The sequence below is a fragment of the Hemitrygon akajei genome, chromosome 23, assembly GCF_048418815.1.
Source record: "Hemitrygon akajei chromosome 23, sHemAka1.3, whole genome shotgun sequence".
NCBI classification, from domain to species: domain Eukaryota; kingdom Metazoa; phylum Chordata; class Chondrichthyes; order Myliobatiformes; family Dasyatidae; genus Hemitrygon; species Hemitrygon akajei.
In genome coordinates this window covers 17,335,586-17,347,728 of record NC_133146.1, presented here as the reverse complement: position 1 = coordinate 17,347,728, position 12,143 = coordinate 17,335,586, and the positions used below count along the sequence as shown (strand labels likewise).

General features: G+C 46.1%; 1 protein-coding gene across 3 annotated transcripts in view; it reads left to right on the top strand.

Moving 5' to 3' along the window:
- The first annotated feature begins 1,059 nt into the window (after positions 1-1,059).
- Positions 1,060-12,143, top strand: part of LOC140715202 (LIM domain-binding protein 1) — a 94,506-nt gene continuing 83,422 nt past the window's right edge. Inside the window, exon 1 of one of the 3 annotated variants that reach the window (XM_073027055.1) lies at positions 1,060-1,423. In XM_073027055.1, the coding sequence (XP_072883156.1) occupies positions 1,399-1,423 (25 nt within the window). In that variant the 5' untranslated portion in view covers positions 1,060-1,398. The remainder of the gene's footprint in view (positions 1,424-12,143) is intronic. The other 2 variants (XM_073027058.1, XM_073027052.1) reach the window with 2 other exon arrangements.

Here is a 12,143-nt window from a genome sequence, read left to right as displayed (position 1 = left end):
TTCTCCAGGTGCTCCAGTTTCCTCCCACAGTCCAAAGACATTCTGGTGAATAGGTTAATTAGTCGTGGATTGTCCCGTGATTAGTCTAGGATTAAATTGGGGGGTTGCTGGGCAGCAGATCTCCTCAAACTCGATGTCAGTGGTCAAGCAGACTGTGTGTTGCTCTGGGTTCCAGCATCTGTGCTCTCTTGTGTCTCCAAGTCTTGCAGAAGCCGTTTAACCAGGGAGGAGGCTACAAAGCCCTCACACCAAGACCACCTGACTCAAAAACCGTTACTTTCCTATTACTGATCAACATCTCCACCCGCTAACCCACCACCACTTTATTATTTCCTGTCAGTCACCTTATCTACAGCCTAGCATCACTTTATGGACATACAATCCATCCATGTATATAAGCAATTTTATGTATTTATTTATTGTATTTTAAATTATTGTTGTGTTCTTTATCTTTTGTGTTTTTTGTGCTGCATCAGATCTGGAGTAATAATTATTTTGTTCTCCTTTAAACTTGCTTAATTACATTAAACAAATTTGAATCGTGAATCTAGGCAGCGTCTGAAAGATTAATTCTCATATTTTTGATGTTTGGTCGGAAGCCCCTCTGAGAGAAGGTCCACTGAGGTTGTGAGACCAAAGTCTTTGTCACCTAACCGGGAATCACGCTTGGTGGGCCGAATGGCCTTAGTGCCGCGAAGGAAATCGTGAAATGAAGGGTGGATCCTTTCAATTTGCTTGTCTCAGTACGCAGTGGAAAAGGACAGCCATTTGCTGAGCTTGCATCATTTAATTTCTCATCCAGCATAACATTCCTTCCCAAATGTTGTTCGGCCGCCTCCCGGAAAGGGTTAAGCATTCGCGTCTCCCAGATCCTGGGAGCTGGAGGTTGGTGAGGGGAGGAGCAAGGATAGGGAAGTGGAGGGGGGCGATGGGGATAAACAAGGCCGGATCAGCTCGCTGGGATTGTGGAGAGGGTGGTGATGGGCGGCAGGAGAAGGTTGTGAGCGCGGAGAACAGAGAGAGAGAGAGGAAATCTGGGTCACATGCTTGTTCAGGCTTTGCCATCCCTGTTTCCTGGGTTACACTGCCAGACACACACTCCACCCACTGAATTTTACATTTGCATATTAATGAGTGGAGGTATTCTGCTTTGAGGGAATGAATAATTTCTGCTTCCTGTTTGTCTGACGGTCCCTCTCTCTCTCTTTTTCTCTCTCCTTCCCAGAGATTTCAGTACGTGACATCAACACACACAGGGCACCATGAAGTAGAGAGAGAGAGAGAGAGAGAGAGAGGCAGGCTGTGTTGTCTCGAAACCAGAAGAGGCAAAAAAAAAGGATTTAAAAGGAAACGTATTTCCACACACACACATAGGAAGGGAGTTCAGAGATGTGAAAAATGTCAGGAGGTTGCTCGTGTCCTGGTGAGTACAGTATACTCCAGTAACTAATGGCTGACCAATTAACTTTATTGATGTGGAAATGTGTGGTTTGTGTGGAGCTGGTATTTAGGCCTGTGGCTTTACCTTCCTCTTGGTTTCAGTATGTTCTGTGAGGAGGGCAAGAGAGAAAAATGCCTTAATGTGTTTTTTTGTGGTTGAACCATTTTAGATTTGATTGGTGAGGAACTTTCTCGTCCAAGGATACCCGCAGTGTTTAACAAAATGATGCCTGCTGAATATTTTATATTTCCATATATACATACACACTCATACACTCTCCCGCACACATACACATATGCATTCTCTCTCTCATACTCACTCACATGCATACACATACTCACACTCACTCACACACACAGTCACACACACACCACTCACACTCATACACACACACACACACCCTCTCTCTTTCTCTCACACATGTGATATGCACAGGCAAATGCTGTGTCTCTAGCATTCACCACTCCCCAAAAAAAAAGCAGGACTAGAGGTCCTTCCAGAGGACGTACGGTCTGTAAACTTTTGCATTTCTCTTCCCGAGAGTGCGTCACTTGACTGATATTTCACATCTGCTGTAGTTACCCTGTGGTGCCACCACCATGTTGATTGAGTTGTTTGTATAAAGGAGTGTGTCTGAGGTCTACCACTCAACATGGTGGCTTCATGTGTTGTTTTTGTGGGTTTGTACATTGCAGGAGTTTGGGTGCCCAGATACCTGGGGTCCTGGGTGTGATTCCTGGTCCCCCAGGAGTTTCCTAGTTGCTGTTGTGGGTATCAACAACTCCCAAGCTGAGAAAATCACCCTGACGTCCAACTGAAGTTTTCAAGTATCCTCCCCTGCCTTGCTCTCTCTGCTAACTTCCTCCAGTCCCATCACCCTTCTCTCACCCTGGCTTTTCATGTGTCCCCCACCAGAGGCAACCTCCGGGTAGGGTGATGGCACAGAGGGGGACCAGCTATTAATGCAGAGACCTGACCAACAATCCAGAGAGCTTGGTGGGATTTGAAATTAAAAAAAAATAATTCTTGCATTAATAACCACAAAACGACCGGATTGTTGTAAAAACCTGCCTACATCAGCAATGTCCTTCAGAGGAGAAATTCTGCCTTGTCTTCCCCTCCGAGTTGGCTGAGCAAGCCCTCGGTTGTGTTGTAACAGAAGGAATTAAAACCAGACAGACCATCTCTCTTTGACCTAGGCTCTGATCAAACACAGCCAGATGACCTTGCAAAGTCCTCCCATCTGGGGACTGCTCTGTCTCCACCACCATCCCCCCCACCCCCCAAGACAGACAAGGGCAGCTTGCACGTGGGCGCACTGGGTCCCCTCCAAGTTGCACGCCTACCTGACTCTGACTCAGTCCACCACCCTAAACATTTAACCCCTTCCACTCCTGATGCACAGAGTGTAGTGTGCTCCCTGTAAAGTGTATTGCAGTTATCACTCAGGGTCTCCTGACAGATTGAGGAGGAGCGGGACAGCAGGCACAGGGGAGCACCCAGTCTATCTCATCGTGGCCCTTGCACAATATTTGCCTAACTGTACTGAATATAACCGTGACACTACATTCCTTTCCTTTTTCCCATCTCAATGTACTTAAGTTTGTCATAATCTGCCTAGAGGCCCTCCGTTGGTCAGGATCAAACATGGATGTTGCATCCTGGCTGACACAGGCAAGCCAGGGTCGTACAATATGGAGAGCAAGCTGTTTCCCATGTAGCAGGCTTCTCCCCTCCGAGGAACTGATGAACTCAAAGGAACGGCAGAATCCGATACAGTTCGGCACCAGCGGCATTGCAGGAGTTGCCAGGCAGCGTTGAACTCGATGAAGGACTGCCCTGGGGACTCCAGCTCCAGATTGTTCCCTCGGGGTTTACTCTTGAAGCCTTCCCCGTGAGTGGGTATAGCCACAAGGCAGCGCAGGTTTGAAATCAGAGTTTTCCTTCTAGATGAGCTGCCAACCGCGGCTGACAAGCCCCATCTGCCCGAAGTTACTAGTTTTAAGGCGCCAGTAACTCTGAGTAGAAACAGTTCTGCTGGGCTTGGTAGCTGAGCCACAGGTGAAGGCCAATAGTTGGACTTGGTTGTCAGCGGCTATTTGAGGCAATTCCATTGGGAGCGTTCAACAGACAGTGGGAGCTTATTCCCCACCCACCCAGCTATGACAACCTTAAGGAACCACGATCTGTCTGGATAGCAGACAAACAAAACTGATCTTGGTACATTTGAGGATAATAAACTAATACCAATACCAAGTTGCAGGTTCTCTTCCAAACATGAGGGAATTTGCTGCTGGTCCCTCAATACCACTGAATCCAAATCCTGGAATTCCCTCCCCATCAACACAGTGCGAGCATCTTCAGCAGGAGGAGGCGGCTCGGCGCCCCCTTCTCAACTGCAGTAGCAGCTGCCTTTGCCCTCAGAAGCTCCAGTGGTGACCATGCCTTCAGTTGTATGGGACCTAAGCAACGGAATTCCCTCTGGAAGATTAAGATCGGCTTTATTTGTTACACGTAGATCGAGACACAATAGTGAAAGTGTGTCATTTGGCATCAACAGCCAACAGAGTCAGAGGATGCGCTGGGGGCAGCCCGCAAGTGTTGCTGCACTTCTGCCGCCAGCATAGTGTTCTCACAACTTACTGCACCTCTATGGACTGAGGGATAGTAACCAAGTCTTTCCAAAAATTGGAACGTGAACATGGAGCACAGTACAGGCCCTTTGGCCCGCGATGCTATGCTGACCTTCTCTTCAATCAATCTAAATTGCCCCTCCAACATGAGGCAAAACCCTCCATTTATCTCGCGTTTGTGTGTCTGTCGAAGAATCTCTTAATTGCAGATACTTTCAGTACACTGCAGAGCTTGGAGGGGTAATGTTTAATTTGGGCAGATGAATGTTTTTGAAGTCATTGGGAGTTATTTCTGCAGTCCCTTTCACCGACTCGAGACATTCAGGGCACCTCAGAGCAAGTGAAGCTTGGTTGGGCGAAGGCTGAGGGTGACTGGATTATGAACAAAAACAAAAAGAAATAAAACTTTTTAGCACTTCCTTGCATATTATGACACAGAAGGAAGCTCTTCGGCCCATCAATTTCCTGCCAGCTCCCAACAGGTTAATCTCATCAGGCTAGTCCCCTTCTATCTCTCTGCACCTCTGTAACTTATTTTTCTCTCTCACACACATGTCTCTGAAGCTCCCCCATGATTCTCCCCCTCCCTCACACACCAGGGGCCACTTATAGCCCCCAGCCCTCCCATCTTTGGGGTGGGAGAGGAAACCAGCGAATCTGGGGGGGAACCACATGCAGTAACAAGGAGAGCGTGCAAACTCCACACAGACAGCAGGATTAAACCCGGTTCTCTGGCGCCGTGGGGTCGTGGCACTAACTGGTGCGCCACTGATCTGTTGCATTCTGCATTCCCGTTCTCTGCACACAAACTGGGGCAGTAGTCGTGAGCATCAGATGCGGCTGAGTGGACAGAGGCAAGAGGCTCTGTGGAAGAGTCCCTCGGCATGATTACCTGGCCTAGCACGTTGTATCTATTCAGAGTAACACTGCAAGTGAAAGGTGCCCATTTCTGGGTGGGAGGCTCACCTGCGGCCCAGTTTGCCATTATATCTGCTGTCGGTACAATGTCGCAGTGTCCCAAAGCACGTAGGAAAGCTTGTATACTGCTTGCACAGATTAAATTATTACACAGTGCATTGAATTAACACAAGGTAAAACAACAACAATGCGGAATAAAGTGTAGAAGACTACCAAAAATGTGCAGTGCAGTTAAGCGATGAAGTGAGAGATCTTAACGAGGTAGATGGTGAGGCCGAGTTCATGTTGTTATAAAAGCGATCCATCGAAGGATGTGGGATAGAAGTTGTCCTTGAGCCTGGTGGTACATGTGTTCAGGCTTTTGTGTCTTCTGCCCGATGGGGAGAAGAGAGAATGTCCAGGGAGGGTGCGGACTTTGATTACGCCGCCTGCTTTACTGAGGCAGCGAGAGGTAGAGAGGGGAGGCTGGTCCCTGAGCCGTGTCTAAACCTCTCTGCAGCTTCTCGTGGTCGTGGGCTGAGCTGTTGCCTTACTAAGCCGATGTGCATCCAGATAGGATGCTCTCCATGGTGCATCAGTAAGAATTGTTAAAGATTGATAAGCTCGGGCAGTGTTTATGTACCGCCTCAGACTTCTGAGTTCCTGGGACCTCCATTGTGAATGCCTGATCACCATCGGCACTTCCAGCTTTTGCAACATTAATATTGGGATAGGATAGGTTTAAGGTGATAGGATACAGAGGAGGCAACTTCTTTACACAGTTGGTGGTAAAAATATGGAGTGAGCTGCCAGAGGAAGTGGTCGAGGCAGGTACAGTACAGACTTTATAAAAACACTCAGACAGGTCATTGGTTAGGAAAGGTTTGGAGGGATATAAGCTGGAATGAAGCATTGAGAGGGATTATTATTTTTTGTTTATTATTGTCACATGTACAAAGATACAGTCAAAGGCTTGTCCTTCCCTTCACCCCACCACCTTCTTCAGACCTTTAGCCTCTCCCACCTATCACCTGCCAACTTCTTACTTCATCCCCACCCCTCCACCTTTCCATCTTATCCCTCCTTGGTCTCACCTGTCACCTTTCACTCATTCCCTCCTCAATCTGGTTTCTGCCCCCTCTCGGGTCCAGATGGTGTTGACCCGAAATATCTGCTGTTTATTTCCCTCCGCTGATGCTGCTGAGTACCTCTAGCATTGTGTGCGTGTGTGTGTGTGTTGCTCTGGATTGCCAGCATCAGCAGAATCCTTTGTGTTTATGGTTTGTCTTGCATACTTTTATACAGATTGAATCGTTACTCAATGCATTGAGTTCAACTAGTGTAAAACCATAACAAGCAGAATAAAGTTTGAAAGCTCCTGGAGAAAGTGCAGTGCAGGTAATCGATAAACTACAGGATCATAACTAGGTAGATTGTGAGGCCAACCGTCCACCTTGGAGGCCCATACAAGAGACTGATAACAGTGGCATTGAGTTGTCCTTGAGCTTGGTGGCACGTGCTTTCAGACTTTTGTATCTTCTGCCCCAGGGGAGGGGGCAGAAGGGAGAATGTCCATGATGAGTGGGCTGTTTTATTAAGTCAGTGAGGCACACAGCGTCACATTAAGGGACCGAATGGTTGTGTTTTGTTTATATATGTTTCCATGAATTGAGTTTAGTGTGATAGCTAAAAAAAGACTAGCCATTGAAAGGCTTGGATGAATGAGTCTGAATCCCTCATAGTAGCTGGGGAATTTTAATTATGTTAATTAAATAAATCTGGACTTTTCCAAAGTGTCAGTTGTGGTAGCTGTGAAGCTGTTTTAAAAGCCATACTCTTCACTACTGGCCTTTGCAGAAGGAGATTCCCATTCTTCCTCAATTTTGCTTCTGTGACTCCAGACTCACCAATCTGACTGTAACCTGCCTTCAGAAATGGCTAGCAAGCCTAGCCGTTTAAAGGGGCAATGGCTGCCACCCACAACCCACGAGTGAATAAAGGGTAGTTCACACGTTATCCTGTCGGCATTTCATTAGCTTCTGACCAATGTTTGTCCCACAGCCAGATTTGCTTATGCTGGTGACCTGGTCACTCTCTCCCTGTGTGTGGGAACCATGTTCTCTCTGTCACAGGAATCTCCGCACTTCAAAGTACTTTGCTGCTTTTGCTGTACTTTGTGACCCTTGAAAGACGCTCCATATGCAAGAGTTATTCTGAGATATTCTTTGATAGGACTTCAGAGCCATTTTCTCCAACTGTTGCTGTAACATAGTAGTTCTCTTGTTTGCAGTGAAACACCTCTCTTTTTTAAATAGTGACAGATATAACTGAGTGGGGTTCCCCATCCCTGCTGAATCTGATTATTTAATGATGAGCTCAGGGAATTGCAGAGCATATCGGATGCACGAAGAGTGTTTACATGAAAACTATTCTCAGGAAGCGCGAGTGAATTTTAGTAATAAACGTTAAAGCGAATGCACAGCTTTACTTATTTGTTGTTTTGTGAACTTCTTGAGCTACGTACGAAATGTCCTTGGAAAGAAAATCAATGCCAGCCATGTCATGGTCCATTCTCATCTGCTAACTGTGTTTGCAAGTACAGGTGTGTGCGTATCTGTGTGTGGGCTTTGCTGGCACACGTGGGTGAACGTTCGTTAATGCAGGAGTTTTGCATATTCAGTTTGTACAAGATTACAAGAATGAGGTGGAAGAATACAAGAGTAAAGTACCTCCTGTGCCTTATAAATTAGCCACTGAGTGTATGTCTGTGATCGTCTGTTGCTGTAGCCCAACCACTTCAAGGTTTGATGTGTTGTGCATTCAGCGATGATCTGTACTCCACTGTTGTAACACCTGATTATTTGAGTTACTGTCACCTTCCTGTCAGCTTGAGCTAGTCAGACCATTCTCTGACCTCTCCCATTAACAATGTGTTTTCACCCACAGAACTGCTGCTCACTGGATGTATTTGTTTGGGGTTTTTTATTTTGCTGTTATTCCCTGTAAACTCTAGAGACTGTTGTGTGTGAGAATCCCAGGAGAACAGCAGTTTCTGAGATACTCAAACCACCCCATCTGGCACCAACAATCATTTCACAGTCAGTTAGATGAACCTTACCTGGATATTACATTTACGAGTTATAGGGAAAGGTTGAATAGATTAGGGCTTCGTTTTGTAGAGCGTAGGAGAGTAAAGGCTGATTTAATAAAATTATGAGGGTTATAGAATTTGAAGTGAATTTATTTAAATCTTACATCCATCCCACAATGCAAGGGAGTAAAAAATCTTTGTGTTATGACTCCATCGCAATGTACAGACATATGAATTTATAAATCTAATGGCTTGTAGAAAGAAGCTGTCCCATAGCCTTTTTGCTGCAGTGCCGTATGCCAGACGGAAGCAGCAGAAACGGTTTATGGTTGGGGTGACTGGTGTCCCTGATGATCTTCCAGGTCCTCTTTATGCACCTGCTGCAGTAAATGTCCTCAGTTGAGGGAAGTTCACATCCACAGATAGGGTAAATGCAAGCAGGCTTTTTCCACTGAGGTTGGGGGAGACTAGTTCATGGGTGAAAGGTGAAATGTTTAAGAGGAGTCTGAGGGGGATCTTCACTCAGAGGGTGGTGAGAGAGTGGAACGAACTGCCAGTGGATGTTGTGTTTGTGGGTTTGACTACAACAGTTAAGAGAAGCTATCTGTGGGTAAGAATATGGATGGGAGGAACATGGGAGGACCATGTTCCAAGTGAGGGTTGACTGTGCTTGGTATAATAACAGTTCAGCATGGACTAGATGGGCCAAAGGGTCTGTTTCTGTGCTGCAGTGCTCTATGACTTTATAACCAGTGGGTGAGAGGTGAGAAGCTGCTCTTTGCCTGACTGTTTTCGATACTGAAGGTAGCCACAAGCCAGAACAAGCTCCAAAAAGCAGAAAATTGTCTTTGTTTGCATTGTAGAACAAGAATACTGCACAGTACAGGGGTTGCGTTAGCAGCCCTATCACTCAGAAAGAGCGTAATCAAAATGTAAGTTACAATTGTTGTAGAAATGTTGGAATGCAGAAGCTGTCTTTGTTAATGTCCACTGGTGAGTTCTAGGGAGTGAGATCTAATATCGGGGCCTAGTGTGCTATTTCATTGTGGATCACTGTGACGGTTCCCATCTCCCTGAGCTAACCAGCAACACATTTGTTTGAATCAAACAGCACTCTTGCCTACACCAGGGCACTTGTCCACATTCCAGGAATAAATAGTTTGATTAATTACTCCTGACAGGTTATGATGTCAGCATTATTTCTGTGTCGAGCAGCAATTCCTCATGCCTGATGTGTGCGATTTTTGTTTTTAAGAGTTAAGATAAACTTTATTTGTCGCACGTACGTCGAAACGTACAGTGAACTGTGTCGTTTCCTGAATGGCCTAATTTTGCTCCCATGTCTTATTAGTCAGGGGCATCAAAGGTTACGGGGAGAAGGCAGGAGAATGGGGTTGAGAGGGATAATAAGTCAGCCGTGTTGGAATGGCGGAGCTGACTCGATGGGCTGAATGGCCTTATGCTACTCTTATGTCTAATGGTCTTTTAGTGTTTGTCTGAGGATTTGCTCAGGGCAGTCTGCAAGCATCGCCATGCTTCTGGTGCCAAAGAGGCACGCCCACAACGTACTAACCCTAACCCGTGCAACGTTAGAATGTGGGAGGAAACTGGAGCACCCGGAGGAAAATCCATGTGATTGCAGGAAGCATGTACAGGCTATACAGGAAGCGGCAGGACCTGAACGGGTCACTGGTGCTGTAAAATGTTGCACTAAACTCCTTGCTACCATGCCGCCCCTTAGCAAAGGTGAAAATATGGTATATCATCCATGTTTAATCAGGAAAATATATTTAAAAATTCTATTCTTGCCTTGTAGCAATTTCCCACTTTGAGGGACCTTTCCTTCACTTTCCATCTTCCCAGCACTCAGTCCAGCACCAGCTCCACCTGCACGAGTGCAGCCCCTGGCAAGAAACAGCAGCAGGCTACTCGGCTGTCAGAGTCGCAGACCTGTCTCAACGCCGTGCCTAATTATGGAGGGGAGGGATTCAATTTGGGGAGAAATTACTCAAAACGGACCAGCTTTGGGGTGTTGGGAGTAGGTCACTTGATGCTGGTCTGCCTCTGACCTGTTGTTAGTATTTTTGTGGCAGTACTTACATGGCAGTATGCATAATCAAAGACCCCTACCATCTAGGCCATGCTCTCTTCTCACTGCTACCATCAGGCAGGAGCTACAGAAGCTTTAAGCCCCACACCACCAGGATCAGGAACAGTTATTACCCTACAACCATCGGCTCCCGAACCGGTCTGGATAACTTCACTCACCTCAACTCTGGACTGATTTCACAACCTGCAGACTCGCATTCAAGGACTCTGCAACTGATGTTCTTAGTATTATTGTTTTATTTGAGCAACTCATCTTTTTTTGCACTCTGGTTGTTTGTTAGCCTTTATTTATGTACAGCTTTTTCATAAATTCTGTTGTGTTTCATTATTTTCATGTTAATGCCTGTAAGAAAATGAATCTCAGGGTAGTCTAGTAAAGTATACACATTTATCTTGACTTTGATGACTGCTCCAGCGTAATTCCTGGTCAGTGAGCTGACGGGGTGATGGGGGACTTGGGGCAGGTGGTTGGGCGATTGTAACTTGTAATTTATTAGCTCACGTCTGAATGTTGTCTGAGTCTCGCTGCATACAGGCACGGATTGATTCACTTACTGAACATAATAGACAATAGACAGTAGGTGCAGGAGTAGGCCCTTCGGCCCTTCTAGCCAGCACTGCCATTCACTGTGATCATGGCTGATCATACACAATCAGTACCCCGTTCCTGCCTTCTCCCCATATCCCTTGACCCCGCTATGTATAACTCTACCTAACTCTCTCTTGAATGCATCCAGAGACTTGGCCTCCACTGCCTTCTGGGACAGAGCATTCCACATATCCACCACTCTCTGGGTGAAAAAGTTTTTCTGCATCTCTCTTCTAAATGGCCTACCCCTTATTCTTAAACTGTGGCCTCTAGTTCTGGACTCACCCATCAGTGGGAACATGCTTCCTGCCTCCAGTGTGTCCAATCCCTTAATAATCTTATATGTTTCAATCAGATCCCCTCTCATCCTTCTAAATTCCAGTGTATACAAGCTCAGTCGCTCCAATCTTTCAACCTATGACAGTCCCGCCATTCCGGGAATTAACCTTGTGAACCTACGCTGCACTCCATCAATAGCAAGAATGTCCTTCCTCAAATTTGGAGACCAAAACTGCACACAATACTCCAGGTGGGGTCTCACCAGGGCCTGTACAGCTGCAGAAGGACCTCTTTACTCCTATACTCAATTCCTCTTGTTATAAAAGCCAGCATGCCATTAGTTTTCTTCACTGCCTGCTCTACCTGCATGCTTGCTTTCATTGACTGATGTACAAGAACACCTAGATCTCGTTGTACTTCCCCTTTTCCTATCTTGACTCCATTTAGATAGTAATCTGCCTTCCTGTTCTTGCCACCAAAGTGGATAACCTCACATTTATCTACATTAAACTGCATCTGCCATACATTTGCCCACTCACCCAACCTGTCCAATTCACCCTGCATTCTCATAACATCCTCCTGACATTTCACACTGCCACCCAGCTTTGCGTCATCAGCAAATTTGCTAATGTTACTTTTAATCCCTTCATCTAAATCATTAATGTATATTGTAAACAGCTGCAGTCCCAGCACCGAACCTTGCGGTACCCCACTGGTCACAGCCTGCCATTCCGAAAGGGACCTGTTAATCACTACTCTTTGTTTCCTGTCAGCCAGCCAATTTTCAATCCATGTCAGTACTCTGCCCCCAATACCATGTGCCCTAATTTTGCCCACTAATCTCCTATGTGGGACTTTATCAAAAGCTTTCTGGAAGTCCAGGTACACTACATCCACTGGATCTCCCTTGTCCATTTTCATAGTTAAATCCTCAAAAAACTCCAGAAGATTAGTCAAGCATGATTTTCCCTTCATAAATCCATGCTGACTCGGACTGATCCTTCTACTGCTATCCAAATGTGTTGTAATTTCCTCTTTTATAATTGACTCCAGCATCTTTCCCACCACTGACGTCAGGCTAACCGGTCTACAATTCCCTGTTTT